The 21,531-nt window shown below is 42.7% G+C and overlaps 1 protein-coding gene across 4 annotated transcripts in view; it reads left to right on the top strand.

The window, feature by feature from the left end:
* The window catches only part of LOC140728039 (succinate--CoA ligase [ADP-forming] subunit beta, mitochondrial-like), a 188,975-nt gene that overhangs the window by 82,810 nt on the left and 84,634 nt on the right, over window positions 1–21,531 (top strand). For 2 of the 4 annotated variants that reach the window (XM_073046161.1, XM_073046159.1), the window contains 2 exons: window positions 13,373–13,511; window positions 16,894–17,055. In XM_073046161.1, the coding sequence (XP_072902262.1) occupies window positions 13,373–13,511; window positions 16,894–17,055 (301 nt within the window). The remainder of the gene's footprint in view (window positions 1–13,372; window positions 13,512–16,893; window positions 17,056–21,531) is intronic. The other 2 variants (XM_073046160.1, XM_073046162.1) reach the window with 2 other exon arrangements.

Genomic DNA, 21,531 nt, shown 5'->3' with positions numbered 1-21,531 from the left:
CCAGGCGCGTCTCGCCTTTTATAGCATGGGGCTGGGGGAGATAATCCAATTAAGGTGACCAATAACTTAGGTGTGCATTGATTAGTTGGGAGGGACCAAATGTTGATTGGCATGTGGTGTGTCCTCCGGCCAGCCAGGTGGTAGTGCATCTGTCACGTGGCCGGTATCTCTGGATACACTGGGGCACAGTTCACGTCTGGTTTGTGGACAGCACTGGTGCAGCTCCTGGGCACCCAGCTGCATCACACCATTGCGTACCATCCCCAGTCCAACAGTTTGGCAGAGCGATTCCACCGGCATCTCAAGTCGGCCCTGATGGCACGCCTCAGGGGCCCCAGCTGGACAGATGAGCTTCCCTGCATCCTACTGGGCATCTGCACAGCCCCCAAGGAGGACCTGGACACCACCTTGGCAGAATTCCCCCCCTGACGGTCCCAGGCGAGTTCGTAACAGAGGCCCGAGGTTCGGAAGAAACTCCAGCAGTGGTGCTAAAGAGGCTAGGGGACAAGGTAAGGGACCCTGGCACCGGTCCCGACCTCCAGGCATCTTTCCCACACCATCCTTCACCCCTAAAGACCTTCGAGACTGTGAGTATGTTTTTATTCGCATGGGCATGCGCAGGTCACCTCTACAGCGGCTGTATGAGGGACCCTTCAAGGTGATTGGGCACAACGGAACTACATGTATCGTGGAGGTGGGTGGCCGGGAAGAGACTTTTACAGTGGACCGTCTCAAACCGGCACACTTGGACATTGAGGTGAGGTGAGGGTACCCGCACCACACCGGCAAGGCTGGCCACCCAGGCAAACCACACAGACTGGGGGCTCCAATCCCCCGATGGACGTTTCGGGGGGGGGGGGGGGAGTGGTGTGGCGGCCCACACACGCAGGACTTGAACCACCATCGGGGAGCTGCGGGCAGACACACGGTAGCGCATTTGAAACTATCCGCTCGGGGCGGATCTTCTGGGGGACAGTCTGACGTCACGTCCGCCCCGTGGGTCGCAGGGGCCCATGGGAGGAGAGATTTAAGTGCGCGATTTTGATTCAGTAAAGGCATTCTGAGTTCAGCTCTCTCTGCCTCTGTATGTTTCTTTAGCAGTGCATTGCACGCGACTACAATACCATTTAAGGGGACTTTTATACCTTCAAAGATTAGGAATTGGTGGTTACGGGGTTTTGAAATCTATGATAGTATTTCCTGGCGGATATTTCAGGTGGTGAGTCGAAAATAGAGAAGAAATTGAAGAACAGTAGAAATACATGTTTGATATTTGCTTCAAACCAAATTGAAGCTTGCCTGGACCTCTACCTGCAGAAGGGCTCATTTCCTATAACATATAACTCGAGTGGAGACTTCACCATTGAACAAAAGCCATGTTTCATTCATAACCCAGTACACTAATAAACGTAGTAGGACTCATTGGGCTGAAAAGCATTTATTTCAATGCAAGAAGTATTGAATTAGAGTCTGGATCAGTACATAGAAGTGCAATGTTGTTGCTATTACAGAGACCTGGATGTGTGAGAGACAAGTATGGTTGCTCAACGTTCCTGAGTTTCACTGTTTTAGCCGTGATAGAGAGGGAGTTAAAAGAAATGGAGGGGTTATGCTACTGATAAGGGAGAATTTCACAGCAGTACTCAGGGAGAAGATACTGAAGGGGGGTGCCATTGTGACCGGGTTTCTGGAACTGAGTCTGCCACTGTGACTCAGAAGAGGAGAGGTGAAGCGGAATTCAGTAGTGGTAGGAGATTCAGGGAGGTTGGTAGAAAGCTGAAAAGCGGGGCCAGCAGGGTAGTAATCTCTGGATTGTTGCCTGTGCCATGTGCCAATGAGGGTAAGAATAGGAGCATCAGGCAGATAAATGCATGGCTAAAAACTGGTTTAGGGGCAGCAATTCAAATTTCTGGTACATTAAGATCTTTTCTGGAGAAGATGCAACCTGTACAAAAGGGACGGATTACATCTGAACCCGAGGAGGATCAATAACCTTGTAGGCAGGTTTGTTAGAGCTGTTCAGGAGGGTTTAAACTAATTTGGCAGGGGGATAGAAACCGGAGTGAAAGGGCTGACAGAGCAGTCAATTTACAAACAGAGGCAGCGTGTATTGAGACTGTCAAGGGCAGGCAGATGATAGAGCAAGATTGTAGTCAGTGGGATGAGTTGTAATGTAAAAGGGGGTTAAAACTGAAAAGGGCAATAAATGCATTACTGAGGGTGTTATGTTTAAATGAACGCAGTATACGAAATAAGGTAACTGAACTTGTAGCACAATTAGAGATTGCTAAGTATGATGTGGGCATTATTGAGTTTTTGCTGAAGGAAGATTGTAGCTGAGAGTTTAACATCCAAGGATACACATTGTATTGAAAGGACAGGCAGGTAGGCAGAGGGTTTGGGGGGCTGTGTTGGTAAAAAATGAAATCAAATCCTTAGAAAGAGGTGACATAGGATTGGAAGGTGTAGAATCCTTGTGAGTAATGTTAAGAAACTTCAAAGGTTAAAAAGACCCTGATGGGAGTTATATACAAGCCTCTGAACAGTAGTAGTGATGTGGACTACAGGAGATAAGAAAAGGTATGTCGCAAGGACAATGTTATGATAGTCATGGAGGATTTCAATATGCAGGTAGATTTGGAAAATTAGGTTGGTGCAGGATCCCAAAAGGGGGAATTTGTAGAATTCCTACAAGATGGCTTTTTAAAGCAGCTTGTGGTTAAGCCCATGAAGGGTGCAGGAATTCTGGATTGGGTGTTGTGCAATGAGCTGAAATTGATTAGAGAATTAAAGTAAAGGAACTCTTAGAGGCCAGTGATCATAACATGATAGCATTCAGCCTACAGTTTGAGAAGAAGCAGCTAAAGCCAGATCTATCAGTATTATAGTGGAGTAAAGGTCATTACAAAGGCATGGAAGAGGAGCTGGCCAAAGGTGATTGGAAGGGCACATTAGCAGGGATGATGGCAGAGCAGCAATGACTGGAATTTCTGGGAGTAATTTGGAAGGTGGAGAGTAAATACACCCTAAATAAGAAGTTATTCTAAATGCAGGATGCGCAATCGTGGCTGACAAGAGAAGTCAAAGCCAACATAAAAGCCAAAGAGAGGGCATATAATAGCAAAACATAGTGAAGTTAGAGGAATGGGAAGCTTTTAAAAACCATCAGAAGGTAACTAAAATAACCATTAAGGAGGAAGAGATCAGATACGAAGGTAAGCTAGCCAGTAATAATAAAGAATATACCAAAAGTTTCTTCAGATATATAAAGTGTAAAAGAGAGGTGAAAGTAGATAATTGACTGCTGGAAAATAATACTGGAGAGGTAGTAATGAGGGACAACAAAATGACAGACGAACTGAATAAGTATTTTGCATCAATCTTTACTGTGGAAGACACTAGCAGTATGCCAGAAATTGGAGAGTGTTCAGGGGACAGAAATGAGTGAAGTTGCTTGGAAGGCTGAAAGATCTGAAGGTAGATAGTCGCCTGGACCAGATGTACTGCACCCCAATGTTCTGAAAGAGGTGGCTGAAGAGATTGTGGAGGCATGTGAAATGATCTTTCAAAAATCAATAAATTTTGGCATGGTTCTGGAGCACTAGAAATGTCACTCCACTCTTCAAGTAAGGAGGGAGGCAGAAGAAAGGAAATTATAGGCCAGTTAGTCTGACCTCAGTGTTTGAGAAATTGTTGCAGTCGTTTGTTAAGGATGTGGTTTTGGAGGACTTTGAGGCACATGATAAAATAGGTTGAAATCAGCATGGTTTCTTTAAAAAAAAACCTTGTCTGAAAAATCCAAATTTCTTTTATATATTGGGATAACAAACAGGACAGACAAAGGTGAATTGGTGGATGTTGCATACTTGGATTTTCAGAGAGCCTTTGACAGGGTACTGTACATGAGGCACCTTAACAAGTTAAGAGCCATTGATAGCACAGAAATGACACTGGCATGGATAGAGTCTTGTCTGATTGGCTGGAGATGAAGACTGGGAGTAAAGCTAGCCTCTGTTGGTTGGCTGCCGGTGACTACCAGTGTTCCACAAGGGTTGTTTTTGGGACTGCTTCTTTTTACGTCATATGTCAGTGATTTGGATGAAGAAGTGATGGATTTATGACCAGGTTTGTGGATGATACAATGATAGATGGAAGGGCAGGTAGCATTGTGGAAGCAGGGAAGCTGCAGATTATCTAGACAGATTAGGAGTATGGGCAAAGAAGTGGCAGATGCAATACAGTGCCAGGAAGTGTATGGTCATGCAGTTTGGGAGAACCATAGAACATTACAGCACAGTACAGGCCCTTCAGCCCTCCATGTTGTGTCGACCCATATAATCCTTAAAAAAAGTACTAAACCCACACTACCCCATAACCTCTATTTTTCTTTCATCCATGTGCCTGACCAAGAGGCTCTTAAATACCCCTAATGTTTTAGCCTCCATTACCATCCCTGGCAAGTCATTCCAGACACTCACAACCCTCTGTGTAAAAAAAACTTACCCCTGATATCTCCCCTAAACTTCCCTCCCTTAATTTTGTACATATGCCCTCTGGTGTTTGCTATTGGTGCCCTGGAAACAGGTACTGACTATCCATCCTATCTCTGCCTCTCATAATCTTGTAAACCTCTATCAAGTCCCCTCTCATTCTTCTATGCTCCAAAGAGAAAATTACCAGCTTTGCTTCATATGACTGGTTCTCCAAACCAGGCAATATCCTGGTAAATCTCCTCTGCACCCTCTTCATAGCTTCCACATTCTTCCTATAATGAGGTGACCAGAATTGAACACAAAACTCTTAAGTGCGGTCTCACCAGAGATTTGTAGAGTTGCAACATGACCTCTGTACTCTTGAACTCAATCCCCCTGTTAATGAAGCCTAGCATCCCGTAGGCCTTCTTAACTACCCTATCAACCTGCGCAGCGACCTTGAGGGATGTATGGATTTGAACCCCAAGGCCCCTTTGTTCATCCACACTCTTAAGTAACTGACCATTAATCCTGTATTCAGTCTTCTGGTTTGTCCTTCCAAAATACATCACCTCACACTTATCTGGATTGAACTCCATTTGCCATTTTTCTGCCCAACTCTGCAGCCTGTCTATATCCTCTTGTAACCTTCGACAACTTGCAGTTCCATCCACAACTCCTCCAATCTTCGTGTCATCCGCAAACTTACTCACCCATCCTTCCGCCTCTACATCCAGGTCATTTATAAAAATCACAAATATCAGGGGTCCCAGGACAAATCCCTGCAGCACTCCACTAGTCACCGAACTCCAGTCAGAATACTTTCCTTCCACAACTACTCTGTGCTTTATTCCTTTAAGCCAATTTTTTATCCAAGCAGCCAAGGTTCCACTTATCCCATGCTTCATGACTTTCTGGATGAGTCTCTCGTGATGGATATTGTCAAATGCCTTGCTAAAGTTTAAGGGACTACTAGACAGATATATGGAGGAATTTAAGGTGGGGGGTTATATGGGAGGCAGGGTTTGAAGGTTGGCACAACATTGTGGGCCGAAGGGCCTGTAATGTGCTGTACTATTCTATGTTCTAAAGTCCATGTAGACCACATCCACTGCCTTACCCTCATCAATTTCTTTTGTTACCTCTTCAAAAAACTCAATCAGGCTTGTGAGACATGATCTTCCCTTCACAAAACCATGTTGATTATCCATGAGTAGACTGTACTTCTCCAAATGTTCATAGATCCTATCCTTAAGAACCCTTTCCAGTAGTTTGCAGACCACTGATGTAGACATCTATCAAGTCCCCTCTCATTCTTCTATGTTCCAAAGAGAAAAGTCCCAGCTTTGCTAACCTTGCTTCATATGACTTGTTCTCCAAACCAGGCAACATCCTGGTAAATCTCCTCTGCACCCTCTCCATAGCTTCCACATTCTTCCTATAATGAGATGACCAGAATTGAACACAAAACTCTAAGTGTGATCTCACCAGAGATTTGTAGAGTTGCAACATGACCTCTCTACTCTTGAACTCAATGCCCCGCTAATGAAGCCTAGCATCCCATAGGCTTTCTTAACTACCCTATCAACCTGCACAGCGACCTTGAGGGATGTATGGATTTGAACCCCAAGGCCCTTTTGTTCATCCACACTCTTAAGTAACTGACCATTAATCCTGTACACAGTCTTCTTGAGAATGTGAAGAGGGTAAGGGGTACGTGTAGAAGGGGTGGGCGAGGGGTAAGTGTAGCAAACTATGTAGACAAGACCAGGGAGAGGATACGTCATTGGGGAAGTGTAGGAGAACAGGGAAGAGGTAGCTAAATTAAGGTGCCAGACAGCATGTGGCCACCACAAAGAAGAGGAACCTTGCAACCACAAGACAATGTGTTCGGCAAAGTATTTTGAGCTATATACCTATTTTGAGTGTTTTGCTTGCGTCCATACCCATTCCAAGTATTACGCTTGCATCTATGCTTATTCCGAGTATTTCGTGTGCTTAGCTATGCAATAGCCAATCAATTGATGGATTTGAATCGGTAACCATATTTGCGAATGTTGTACCCTGCTTTTGGGTATAAGTATGACCTTTGTAAACCGACAAATTGGGAGTTGGCTACCTTACGCCTGAAGTGCGTGGGGCTGCGAACTCCTCACTGAATAATCCTGTACTCAGTCTTCTGATATGTCTTTCCAAATGCATCACCTCACACTTATCTGGATTGAACTCCATCTGCCATTTTTCTGCCCAACTCTGCAGCCTGTCTGTATCCTCTTGTAACCTTCGACAATCTGCAGTTGATTCCACAACTCCTCCAATCTTCGTGTCATCCGCAAACTTACTCACCCATCCTTCCACCTCTACACCCAGGTCATTTATAAAAATCACAAATAGCAGGGGTCGCAGGACAGATCCCTGCGGCACTCCACTAGTCACCGACCTCCAGTCAGAATACTTTCTTTCCACAACTACCCTCTGCTTCCTTTAAGCCAATTTTTTTATCCAAACAGCTAAGGTTCCACTTATCCCATGCCAAATGACTTTCTGGATGAGTCTCTCATGAGGGACCTTGTCAAGTGCTTTGCTAAAGTCCATGTAGACCACATCCACTGCCCTACCCTCATCAATTTCTTTTGTTACCTCTTCAAAAAACTCAATCAGGCTCGTGAGGCATGATCTTCCCTTCACAAAGCCATGTTGACTATCCATGAATAGACTGTACTTCTCCAAATGCTCATAGATCCTATCCTTAAGAATCCTTTCCAGTAGTTTGCAGACCACCGACGTAAGATTCACTGGTCTATAGTTCCCAGGTTTCTCCCTATTACCTTTTTTAAACAAGGGAACTACATTTGCCATTCTCCAGTCCTCCAGCACTTCCCCTGTAGCCAAAGAGGATTCAAAGATCATAGCTAATGCTCCAGTGATCTCTTCTCTCAATTCCCATAACAACCTGGGGTGTATCATATCCGGACCTGGGGATTTATCAATCTTCATGTTTTTAAGAAGATCCAGCACTACTACTTCTGTAATCTCCACATTGTCCAGCACACAGGCCTGCTCTATTTCGACCTCACCCTGATCAAGATCCTTTTCACTTGTGAATACTGAAGCAAAGTATTCATTTAGGACCTCCCCAACCTCCTCCGCCTCCAGGCACATGTTGCCCTCTTTATCCTTTAGCGGTCCCACCTTTGTTCTCGTCATCCTCCTGTTCTTCACATACGCATAGAATGCCTTAGGGTTCTCCTTAATCCTACATGCTAAGGCCTTCTCATGCCCCCTTCGAGCTCTCCTCTCTTTAGTCCTTTCTTTAGCTCCTTCCTGGCTACCCTATATTTCTCATAAGCCCTTCCTACTTCCTGCTTCTGGTATCTAACATATGCTTCCTTTTTCCTCTTGACGAGTTGTCTCATGTGTTTCGTCAGCCACGGTTCCCTTTTCCTACCATTTTCTCCTTGTCTCTGTGGGACAAACCTATCCTGAACCCAGCTCAAGTGGTCCCTAAACTTCTCCCACTTTACTTCTGTGCTTTCCCCTTTGACCATCTGTTTCCAATTTACTCTCGCTAGTTCCTGCCTCATCCCTTCAAAGTTAGCCCTTCCCCAGTTAAGCACTTCACCATTTTGTCTTATTTTAACCCTTTCCATAGCTATGCTGAAGCTAAGGGAGTTATGGTCACTCTCACCAAAATGCTCCCCCACCAAAAGGTCTGTCACCTGACCAGGTTCCCCAGGACTAAATCCAGTATAGCTTCTCCTCTTGTCAGCCGGTCCACATACTGAAGAGAAGAAGTAAAAATGTAGATAAATAGATAGATAGATACTTTATTCATCCCCATGGGGAAATTCAACTTTTTTTCCAATGTCCCATACACTTGTTGTAGCAAAACTAATAACATACAATACTTAACTCAGTAAAAAAATATGATATGCATCTAAATCACTATCTCAAAAAGCATTAATAATAGCTTTTAAAAGGTTCTTAAGTCCTGGCGGTTGAATTGTAAAGCCTAATGGCATTGGGGAGTATTGACCTCTTCATCCTGTCTGAGGAGCATTGCATCGATAGTAACCTGTCACTGAAACTGCTTCTCTGTCTCTGGATGGTGCTATGTAGAGGATGTTCAGAGTTTTCCATAATTGACCGTAGCCTACTCAGCACCCTTCGCTCAGCTACCGATGTTAAACTCTCCAGTACTTTGCCCACGACAGAGCCCGCCTTCCTTACCAGCTTATTAAGACGTGAGGCGTCCCTCTTCTTAATGCTTCCTCCCCAACACGCCACCACAAAGAAGAGGGCGCTCTCCACAACTGACCTATAGAACATCTTCAGCATCTCACTACAGACATTGAATGATGCCAACCTTCTAAGGAAGTACAGTCGACTCTGTGCCTTCCTGCACAAGGCATCTGTGTTGGCAGTCCAGTCTAGCTGTAGGCAATTTTCTAAATGGAGAGAAAATTCAAAAATCTGAGATGCCAAAGGACTTGGGAGTCCTCATGCAGGATTCCCTAAGGGTTAATTTGTAGGTTGAGTTGGTGGTGTGGAAGGCAAATGCAATGTTAGAAATAAGAGAAAATCTGCAGATGCTAGAAACACAAATACACACACAAAGTGCTGGAGGCACTCAGCAGGCCAGGCAGCATCCTGCTGAAGAGTCTTATCCCAAAACGTCGATTGTACTCTTTTCCATAGCTGTTGCATAGATGTTCCTCAGCATTTTGTGTGTAAATGCAGTGTTAACATTCATTTTGGGAGACTACAATATGAAAGCAAGGATGTCATGTTGAGGTACTGGTAAGGCCTCATTTGGAGTATTGTGAGTTGTTTTGGGCCCCTTATCTAAGAAAGGATGTTCTGACATTGGAGCGGGTTCAGAAGAGGTTCATGAGAATGATTCCAGGATTTATAGGATTACTATACGAGGACTGATTGATGTCTCTGGGTTTATTCTCAAATTCTGAAAAATGAGGGAATCTCATTGAAACCTATCAAATGTTGAAAAGCCAGAAACACGAGAAAATCTGTAGCTACTAGAAATCCAAGGCAACACGGACAAAATGCTGGAGGAACACAGCAGGCCAGGCAAATCTATGGAAAGGAGTAAATAGTTGACGTTTTGGGCCGAGACACTTCTTCAGGGTGCAGTCTTAAAACATCAGCTGTTTATTCTTTTTCAAATATGCTACCTGGCCTGCTGAGTTCTTCCAGCACTTTGTGAATGTTGGCCTCCATAGATTGGATGTGGAGAGGATGCTTCTTATCTTGGGGGAGGGGTGTGTCTAGGACCATCGCGTATAGGCTCAGAATAGAGAGACTTCCATTTAGAATGGAGAAGAGGAGGAATTTCTTTAGACAAAGTGGTCCATCTGTGGAATTCGTTGCCATAGGCATTCGTTGCCAGATGCCAAGTCATTGGATTGTCTTAAGACAAAGATTGATAGGTTCTTCTTGATTAGTCGCGGCATGAAGGCTTATGGGGAGAAGGCAGGAAATTGGGTCTGAGAGGAAAGTGGATCATCCATGATGAAATGGTGGAGCACACTCTGTGCCAAATGGCTTAATTCTGCTCTTAAACCTTATGATCATGAAGAAATCTCTGCCCAGTTGCCATTAGTACATCACCTGCAGCATCAGATGACCCTTCACACTTGACCACTGCTACACTACCATCCCAAATACTTATTGTTGCATCCCTAGACTATATTTCAGGAAAGCTGATCTTCTCATTGCCCTCTTCCTACTGAAGAGCAAGGCACCAGAGGTTAGAACAACAAAGAAGTGGTCATGGGATGCAAAGGAGTGGCTGTGTGATTGTTTCGAGCTGGTGGATTGGGCCATGTTCAAGGGGTCATCAGAGTACCTGAATGAATGCGGCACATTATCAGACTTCACAAAGGCACTTGTGGATGACTGTGTCCCCACAAAATTATTCAGAATCATCCCTGACCAGAAGCCTTAGATGAACCAAGAAATCTGTAGTCTGCTAAAGGGGAGATTGATAGCACTCAGGATTGGTGAGCCAGGAAAGTACTAGAGGTCCAGATGCTACCTTTGGTCCAGATATGATCTCACACGTTAAGTGGCACTTCTGGACCAAACCTTAATCACAAAAAGATGATTGACACCTGTGGCAGTGCTTGAATAACATCCCTACTTACAAAGCAAAACCAAGCAACCTAAATGACAATAATGTTTTTCTCCCAGATGAGCTCAATACCATTTATGCTCACTTTGACCAGTAGAACATGGAGGCACCATTATAAATTCCCACTGTCCTCGATGACCCTGTGGTTTCGGTATCTGAGGTTGACGTAATGGTAATTGGGCAGGATGGTGAACCCACAAAAAATATCTGGTCCATTTGGTATACTTGTCAAGTACTGAAGACCTGTGCTAATCAACTGGCTTTAGTGTTCACTGGTTTCTTCAAATTCCAGCTTCGGCAGTGACGTACCCACCTGTTTGAAGCTGGTTTCAGTCATGCTGTTTCCCAATAAGAAGGTGGTAACATGACTCGATGACTGTCATCCAGTAGAGTTTATATCCACTGTGATGAAGTGCTTTGAGAGGCTGAGTGTGAAACCTATCAACTCCTGCCTGAGAAGTGACTCTAATCCACTCCGTTTTGCCTCCTGTCACAACAGCTCAACAGTAGATGCCATTTCCTTGGCTCTACACTCAGCTCTGGAAGATTTGGACCATGAAGATGCATATGTTAAGATGCTCGTCATTAACTACACTTCTGCATTTAATACAATCATTAAGATGCTCTTCATTGACTACACCTCATCATTTGATACAATCATCTCCTTGAAATTAATCGATAATCTCCAAGACCTTGGCATCAATACCTGCTTGTGCAACTAGATCCTCTATTACCTCCCTTACAGACCCCAGTCAGTATGGATTGGCAACACCATCTCTACAATCACCAACAGCACACACGCACCACAATTACCTTACTGTCCTACCCACTTTGCACTTGTGACTGTGAGGCTAAGTACAGCTCCAATGTCATATTTAATTCTGCTGACACTATTTTTGGCCAAGGTAGAAATAGGCATATAGGAGGGAGACTGGAAATTGAATAGTACCATAATAACCTCACTCAATGCCAGCAAAAGCTGATTCTTGACTATAGGAGAAAGAAACTGGAGGTCCATGAGCCAGTGTTCTTGAGGGATCTAGAGATGGAGGGACAGTAACTTTAAATTCCTTGGTATTATCATATCAGAGGATGTTGTTTGGGACCAGCATGTAAGTACCATCACAAAGAAGATATGACAGCGTCTTTACTTTCATAGATGTTTGCACAATTCAGCATGCCATCTAAAACTTTTAACTTATATACATGCATAGTGAAGAGTATCCTGACTGGTGTATCACAACCTGGTATGGAAACACCAAAGTTTACAATGAGATGTTGATAGGATGCAGAGCTGGCCTGAGAAGTTTGTGAAATGATTCACTTTGAACAGTTGAACGTGAAGATAGAATACAAGGTTAATTGCAGGATTCTTAGCATGTGGAGGAACAGAGAGATCTTGGGGTCCACATCCATAGATCCCTCAAAGTTGGAGCGCAAGTTGATAGGAAGTTTAAGGCTTACATTTGTCAGGGGATTGAGTACAAGAGCAATGAGGTAATGTTGCAGCTCTATACAAGTTTGGTTAGAACACACTTGAGGCACTGAAATCAAGAGATTATTTTGGAAAGAATACACATTTCTATCTCTTCCCATCATGACTTGAGATGCTTTACGAACAATGAAGAATTTTTCATATTAATTGCCTCACCCCAACACTTGACAGCCTCTTTGCAGGGCTTTTGTCTCCCATTAGTTGAGAGAGAAATGTTGGTCTTGGCATCGACACATTTTGATCATTCCTGGACTAACTGGTGTCTTTATGCCTATTTTATTTAACATCTCTTCCAACAAGACAGAAGGGTATTTCAGCAGCTGGGTAGCTGTGTTAATTGGAGAAACAAGAGTGCATATCCTGGGATCTGGAGATGTAAAGCAAGCTGCAGGAAGAACTCAGGAGGTCAGGTGGTATTTGTGGGGGGAAATGGACAATTGATTTTTCAGGTTGAAGTTCTTCATTTGGACTTCCCCTCCACAAAAGTTCCATCAGCAGTTAGTTTGCTCAGGATACAATAAAATGCAGTATTTTTGTGAGGCTTTTGTCTGAGAGATTGTATAAAGTAGCTATGACACGGTTCAGAATTGTTTGAATGAGGGGATGATGGGATGGAAAAGCCTTGGAGGCTGTGGGGAGGGTTGGAGGAGGGGCAGTGTTTAAAGTTTTGAGATGGGTTTGTATCCATTTTCATATTTGGTGAGGATATGTCATTCACATTACCCTAGATTCATGGTTATGTGTGGCAAGGGGTCCTGACTGAGGGCTTCAGTAGTGAGTACATTTTTGAAGGATTTGTGTATGCATCCTAGCACCAACCTTGAGTTTGTCATCTTTACGCTTTGTGGAAGCAAGGTTTGTATGTTTGAGGGCCTGCATCTGCATGAGGAGCTTGTTGTCATGGCCCACTTACAGTATATGTGAGTGGGTATGTTCACATGCCTAATGCAACATGACACATTTGAATAATCCTGTATTTCATATGAAATTCTATCATGTGTCATTGCAGATTACTAAACCAAAATATTCTATCAGCTTGGTTGTTTTTCTGAACTATTCTGATATCTGAATGCTTTCAGCTCTTATTGAATAATTTCCATGTGCATAATAAAATAAAATATTCACTGTGTGAACTACAAACTTGGGTGAGATGTTGGCCTCAGTGGCCTGAGATACCTGTACCTTGCTGTTTAGATTTCTGTAGAAGTTTTACAACTTTAGTAAATTCCCCTTTTTAAAATGTAATCTTTTTAGCTTGCAAAGAAAATGGGATTTCCTTCCGATGTTATAGAAGATGCAGCAGAGACTATGATCAAATTATATGGGATATTTGGTAAATATGATGCCAGCATGGTAGAGATAAATCCTATGGTGGAGGATGCCTCTGGAATTGGTAATGTACTCTGGGTTGCTTCTATTTTAATTTAATAGCGCTTGCCTTTAGGATTTCATGCAAAAAGATCTTTGCTCTTAAATTTCAGCATTTTCAAGTTAAAAGTTGAAAATGCCTCATTAGTGCTTTGGTGAGGATAAATGGTGTTTGGAAAAAGTTGCAGGGAACTGAGAAAGCTGAAATTTCATGCCTCAATTTTCTGGGGTTTTCAAATGCAAGATAGTGCCTTAGCACATTTGTAAGCAATTCTGAATCTTAGAAGAATTGGTATCATAAGATTTCCTGAACTTTATCCTTACTTACGTCAGGAATGCAGTTCCTTATTGCCTTCTGCTAATAAATCCAGCATTTATGCATTTTGATCTACTTTAAATAAGTACTGTTGATCTTGTGCAGGAACAGTGTTACTGACTGTCTCTTGAAATCCTATTATGCAATTTACAACAAAACCGAATGTTTTGGGTTCCCTAAACACACAATGTTATGCAGGTTGGATATTATACCCAATATAAACTATATCAGTATATTGCTGATGTTTGCATATAACTTCAGCTTTCAAAACATTGCAATTTCAATCAGTATCTTAGTTGTTATGTACATGTAATTTATAACATGTTCCTGTATTGCATGTGCAATGAGCGACTGATGGATTAGGGAACATTATTTGCATTACACAGGTCTTATTATATCATAAAGGTTCAAAGGTCCAATTTAATGTCAAAGTATATGCAATATACATCCTGAAATGCTTTTTCTTCGCAAACATGCATGAAAACAGAAGTGCTTCAACGAATGAACGGCAGACTTGAGAACCCCAAATTCCCCCCCTAGCTCCCCCCTCCCGTGCGTAAGTGGCAGTGAGCGACAATCCCCCTCCCCCCACTGGCAAAAGAAAAGCAAGTATCAGCACTGACACCAAGCACTCAAGCGTGAGCAAAGCAACAGCAAAGGCATTGTACCCCAAAGACTTCACGTTTCATCCGGCATTCAACATACCACAGGTTTGTTCTCCCCCACTCTACCCCCCCCCCCACCTCCTCTCTACCCCTCTCACCCCCTTCCATAACCAGGAAAACCTGCTTAAATCTGTGCTTTGAAGGCAGTTACAACTTGTTCTGCTTTGGTGTGACTTTGTATAATATAGGGTTTCTAGAAAACTACTGCTTTATTGCAGAATGACCTGTACAGAAGTTTCTAGGATTGAGCCAACTGACCTTTGTTACATCAATTTCAGTTCACTGTAGTATTGATATTTATATTGGTTGCTCTTTACCGCCCCCCCCCACTATCTACTCATGTGATCGAGTGATCATTGGCACAATCAATTCCTGTTGTCCTTTCTGTTCCTGTGTACCATGTTTCTTCATAATTATTTTGTTATATAGATGCATGTGACAGCTTCTGACATAAACAGTTTGCCTTCTAAGCGTAAAATTATCAGTCTCCCCTTTCCTTAGTTGTAAACTTTCTTTCAAATAGATTCCACTATCCCCAGTTTTATATTGTAAGTTTTCTTCCCCACTATTTATATTTTGGAGGATATCGCAAAGTCAAGGGTGAGTTTGTTGTTGTATACATGAATAAAAATGTAAAAACTTGCTTGAAGCAACACCACACACACGGCTTCATATAAGTAGCATTTAGAAGAAAAAGCACAAATTAAGCATAACACAATTTTACAAGAAAGAACATAGAGCAAAAATAAGTCTGTTTAGTGTTTGATCCATCTGTTTAATTCTAGGATTAGACTTTTATTGTCTCTTTTTTGCAGTTTAACCAATTGGATTAATCTGCTTCGATTTTAAGTAATTAAATACAAGTAACTGCTTACTATGATTCCTTGTGGCTATAACTTGCATGAAACTGTTAACAGTTGTAATACAAAATAGAATTCTGGAAGCTCCTTTGTTCTGCATTAAGTGAATAAGTGTTTTCTCGTGGTTGATTTTTGCTGCAGTATTGAATAAATATTTTCTAATTGGATAATTTTTATCTATAAATTTAGAATGCAATTTTTAAAAAATTTCTCTAGTATAAAAGTAGCTGTTTTATACTAGGTGCTATGTTTAATTTCTCTCCAGTAGTAGACCTCTGTCCCTGTTTGTTTCAACTTCCCTTTGTTCTATCAACTCTTAATAAAATGACCTGTCTCCCCACCAGCAAAAAAAAAGCACATCGATACCATCACCAAACCCAAGGGTGTGCTAAGCCATAGCAAAGACACAGACCAAAGTTACCCCAAAGGCTTCGCATTTCAACTGACATTCAACAAACCACAGGTTTGTCCCTTGCCAGGGAGAGGGAGGTGTCCCCCATTTTCACAGCGAGCAGGAGACATAACAACAACTTGCTGATTTACGATGTTAAAAGTCTGTTTTGTGGCTTTTTTTCGAGCTCTGTGTCTGAAGATTGCTAAGACTCGGGTCTTCAGGCCCACAGTGAAAGATTTTCTGGCCTCCCCGATGACGCATGAGTCTCCTGCCATGACACTGACTCTCGATCTGCCCGTTTCCAGAGCCCCAATATCTTAGGCTTCCAAACACGATCGAGACTCTCAGGCCAAACTCTTGGCATGTTGAATAACGGCCAGTCGTGGAACCCTGAGAATGGGTCCCATTCCCGCAATGAACCGAAGCCTGCATGTAAATCCAGGTCATGATCTTCAAAAGAACCCTGAAAGGGAAAAATAAAGATGTTAAAGGTGGAAGTGGAGCTGTTTCTGAAGATACAAGCAAAAGAGTCACTGTTAAGCACCTTTATCCCTCCAAAGCTCCACTTTATAGATTTATAGTAATTTTTATGTCTTTACATCGTTCTGCTGCCACAAAACAACACATTTCACATTATACAGACAGTGGTTATAATCCTAGTTTTGATGTTGCCCATTATTATAAATTCTGTGATTGATACTTGTTCAATGAGTTTCATCTAGGCATACTTGTATCAAGCATGTTTATTGCAACAATCAGCACATTATAATGGAATGTTCCTCTGTAGTTATTGGAAAAATTACAGATATTTGTAGTTAAAGAAACAAATCATTCAGTGTATTTTCTATATTTAAAAATCTTGGTCAAACTGAACTGTTGTTCAGTTGTCATCAGGAAAAAGTTGTAGTTGATTTTATTGCGAGCTGTTAAATTTGCACACTGTACAAAATTGCTCACTCAGGCTGAAATGGTGATGCTATTTTGTGAGCTTAGTTTTAACTGCTGCTTTAAGAGTACCTAAACTGTTTCCTGTTATTTGACCTTTTATCAGCTGCCATAGACCTAGTTCACCGACAATTATGCAAGCAATTTTTAACAACTGAACATTTGCTGAGTTATTCCTATATTACGGTAGTTATGCAGTTTTAACCGTTGCTGCTTTTTGCTTCTAGTAATGTGCATGGATGCAAAAATCAACTTTGATTCTTATGCTGCCTTCCGGCAGAAGGATATTTTTGCTCAGCAGGACTGGAGTCAAGAAGATGCACAGGACAAGCAAGCAGCTGATTCAGATCTCAATTATATTGGACTGGATGGAAATATTGGTTGTTTGGGTAAGTGAAGTGTTTTGATACATCATTAGCATTCATCATTCAAGTGGGCTGTGCGTGAAAGTCACCTCAGTTTCCAATGGCATCATGTAACATGATTGGCATTCAACTGTCAACTCTAAATCCAAACAAATTCCAAACTGTTTGTGTGCAGAGCAAATTCTTTATGACTTTTAATTTGATTTATGCTCCTTTATGCACCGGTGATGTTAAGGAAGAGGCAAGGTGCATCATTATTGTAACATGGTTAATCCTTTAAACTGAAAATACCTGCAACATTGGAAATTTGAATGATAGCTCTTGTTTCATTGATTCTCTTCACCTTTTTTGGTCCTGAAGGGTCTTGATTTGAAATGTTGACTCTCCATTTCTCTTCAGATCCTGCATGACTATTTGAGTTCCTCTAGGAGTTTTTTTTTTGCTTCAGATTTTGGTATCAGGAATCTTTTGTGTGTCTATACTGTGAAAATATATAATGGTAAACTAATGAAGATGGTACTGACCATGGTAGACTGCCATTCCATCTCCTTAATGAACATAACATCTTGCCAACTAAAAGAATATTCAAATACAATGAACATTGTGCCGTTCCCATATCTGTTTTAGAGCATGGACTAAAATGTTAGGGCAGTCAAACCAAACTTATTATTGTACAATACCTTAATCAGTGCCAAATTATATATCTAACATTGAATGTTGAATATGGCTTGTGTGGAATCTCCTTGAGTATAAGCTGTTGAGATGGGACTAAACAAAAAGCAAACTGCTGACAGGGCTCAGCAGATTGAGTAGCATCTGTGGAGTGGGGAAGATATTGTCAATCTTTCATCACTGCAGAGAGTACAGATATCCGGTATAAAAGGAAGAAGTGGTGAGACAGGAGATGATAATTGGGCTGAGGAGTGGTGAAGGATGATGGGCAGATTGTTCCAGTTGGAGGTGGCAGAGGAGTGAAAATGGGAAGCAGGCTGGAGGGTGATGCAAAAGGAAAAAGAATAGTAGAAAATAAGCCAAGAATTTTAATTGTGGCTATATTGTTTAAGTAGATTCTGCTGTTCCATTATCTCCTTTCAGCACTGCTGCATTCTTGCATTCTTCTTAATGTGCTCTCACCTATCACTTCATCTTTTATGGACACCTTGTATCCCAGAATATTTAGTTCCATTCCTGCCTTTTTTTATTAAAGCAAGTTCTCTGTTACACAATATTATAACCCTACATGGTTAAGTGAACATGTGTCAAACTTGTTTAATGTGTTTTTTTGTTTTTGCGTACACTCTAAATTTATCTAAGATTGCTTTGTAATGAAAACACAAAGGCATTGGAAGTGCTCAGTGACCTGATAAAGGGTCTTTGACCTGAAACATTAGGCAGCAGAACTGCAATAAAATTGACTTAATCTGTTGAGTGTTTCTAGCAACTTTTTGTTGTTTCGGATTGTACACTTGTTCATCGCACGTATGTACTTAACAATAAAAATTATTACATATCATTAACGTAGCGAAAATTACAATGAGCAAGGTAACAAAAACAGCACAGCAACATTGGGAGATTACAACAACAAATTTTCCATTTGTTATGTCATGTCAGTGCTCCAAAATATTTCTTATGTTTTTGGATTTTTTGATTTTCGGATAAGGGAAATATCCTATATTTGCATATTAGACTTGTATGTGCTCTCGTTGTCTAGTTTGATATAAAAAGAATTGATTTCTCACTCTGCTATATATCTCTCTCACAATCCATTTAGCATCATTTATTTATATTTTTAGTGATATCCTCTTAATTGATAGAATGAGCTGTGATGAAAGATCAAACATGATCTCACTGAATTATAGATCAGGCAGGAGAGCCCAAATTCTGTTCCTTCTGTTCATTATCAATGGCCATGCTGCATAAGGAGCATAGATATCTTATCACAAAATCTAATCCCGAAACAGAGAGAGAGAATCAAAGTGCAGAGGTTAGCAGGAACAGTGGAGGGTGAGGATTCAAGAGGTTCGATCAAACGGGAGAGAATTCCATACTCTTAACAGAGGACTGGATAGAGCAGGTCTTCTGCCTGCTGTGGATCTCTTTATTGCTAGTTGCCGACTGGACATCAACCATCTCGACCTCACCACACCGTGTTCCAATTCCAACCTCACTCCTTCTGAACGCTCTGCTCTCCACTCCCACCGCACCAATCCCAACCTTACTATAAAACCGGCTGATAAGGGGGGAGCTGTTGTAGACTGGCGTACCAGACTACCTGGCCGAGACACAGCGACAACTCTCTGATACCTCCTCTTATTTACCCCTTGATCATGACCCCACTAAGGAGCACCAGGCCACTTACCATCACCAACCTTATTAGCTCTGAGGATCTCCCATCCGATGCCACAAACCTCATAGTTCCCACACCCAGCACTTCCCATTTCTACCTCCTACCCAAGATCCACAAACCTGCCATCCAGGTAGACCCATTGTCTCAGCTTGCTCCTGCCCCACTGAACTCATTTCTGCATACGTTGACACTGTTTTATCACCCCTTGTTCAATCCCTTCCCACCTATGTTCGTGACACTTCTCACGCTTTGAATTTTTTCAATTATTTTAAGTTCCCTGGCTTCCACCGCCTTATTTTCACCATGGACGTCCAGTCCCTATATACCTCCATCCCCCACCAGGAAGGTCTCAAAGCTCTCTGCTTCTTTTTGGATTCCAGACCTAACCAATTCCCCTCTACCACCACTCTCCTCCGTCTAGCGTAATTAGTTCTTACTCTCAGTAATTTCTCCTTTGGCTCCTCCCACTTTCTCCAAACCAAAGATGTATCCATGGGCACCTGCATGGGTCCCAGTTATGCCTGCCTTTTTGTTGGCTTTGTGGAACAGTCCATGTTCAAAGCCCATATGGGTATCCGTCCCCCTCTTTTCCTTTGCTACATCGATGACTACATTGGCGCTGCCTCCTGCACGCATGCTGAGCTCGTTGACTTAATTAACTTTGCCTCCAACTTTCACCCTGCCCTTAAATTTACCTGGTTTATTTCTGACACCTCCCTCCCCTTTCTTGATCTTTCTGTCTCCATCTCTGGAGATAGCCTATCTACTGATATCTGCTATAAGCCTACAGACTCTCACAGCTACCTGGACTATTCCTCTTCCCACCCGTCTCTTGCAAAAATGCTACTCCCTTCTCACAATTCCTCTGTCTCCACTGCATCTGCTCTCAGGATGAGGCTTTTCATTCCAGGACGTAGGACATATCTTCCTTCTTTAAACAAAGGGGCTTCCCTTCTTCCACCATCAACTCTGCTCTCAAACACATCTCTCCCATTTCCCACACATCTGCCCTCACCCCATCCGCCCACCACCCCACTCGGGATAGGGTTCCCCTTGTCCTCACCTACCACCCCACCAGCTTCCGGATCTAACGTATAATTTTCCATAACTTCCGCCACCTCCAACAGGATCCCACTACCAAGCACATCTTTCCCTCACCCCCTCTTTCTGCTTTCCACAGGGCCCAAGGGAGTTTCTACGCGACTCCCTTGTCCATTCATTCCCTCATCCCTTCCCACTGATCTCCCTCCTGGTACTTATCCTTGTAAGCGGAACAAGTGCTACGCCTGCCCTTACATTTCCTCCCTCACCACCATTCAGGGTCTCAGACAGTCCTTCCAGGTGAGGCAACACTTCACCTGTGAGTCGGCTGGTGTGGTATACTGTGTCCGGTGCACCCGGTGTGGCCTTTTATATATTGGTGAGACCCGACACAGACTGGAAGACCGTTTGCTGAACACCTACGTTCTGTCCACCAGAGAAAGCAGGATCTCCCAGTGGCCACACGTTTTAATTCCATATCCCATTCTGATATCCATGGCCTCCTCTACTGTCAAGATGAAGCCATACTCAGGTTGGAGGAACAACACCTTATATACCGGCTGGGTAGCCTCCAACCTGATGGCATGAACATTGACCTCTAACTTCCATTAATGCCCCTCCTCCCCTTCTTACCCCATCCCTGACATATTTAGTTGTTTGTTTTTTTTTCTCTCTGCCCATCATTCTGCCTGTTCTCCATCTCTTTCTGGTGCTCCCCTCCCCCTTTCTTTCTCCCGAGGCCTCCCGTCCCATGATCCTTTCCCTTCTCTAGCTCTGTATCCCTTTTGCCAACCACCTGTTTGGCTCTCAGCTTCACCCCACCCCCCTCCGGTCTTCTCCTATCATTTTGCATTTTCCCCTCCCCTCCTACTTTCAAATCTCTTACTATCTTTCCTTTCAGTTAGTCCTGACGAAGGGTCTTGGCCCGAAACGTCGACAGTGCTTTTCCCTATAGATGTTGCCTGGCCGGCTACGTTCCACTAGCATTTTGTGTGTGTTTCTTCCTAATTAAAATGGCCACCCCCCTACTCCTGGTATTAAAAGATGAAAAATAGACTTGACCAAATCCACTCTGTTGCCGTTTTAGATGTGTCATTTTATCATTTAAATGT

Source organism: Hemitrygon akajei, chromosome 5, assembly GCF_048418815.1.
Source record: "Hemitrygon akajei chromosome 5, sHemAka1.3, whole genome shotgun sequence".
In the NCBI taxonomy this organism is placed as follows: domain Eukaryota; kingdom Metazoa; phylum Chordata; class Chondrichthyes; order Myliobatiformes; family Dasyatidae; genus Hemitrygon; species Hemitrygon akajei.
The sequence above is the reverse complement of the archived record's forward strand: the minus strand, read 5'-3'. Positions and strand labels throughout refer to the sequence as shown.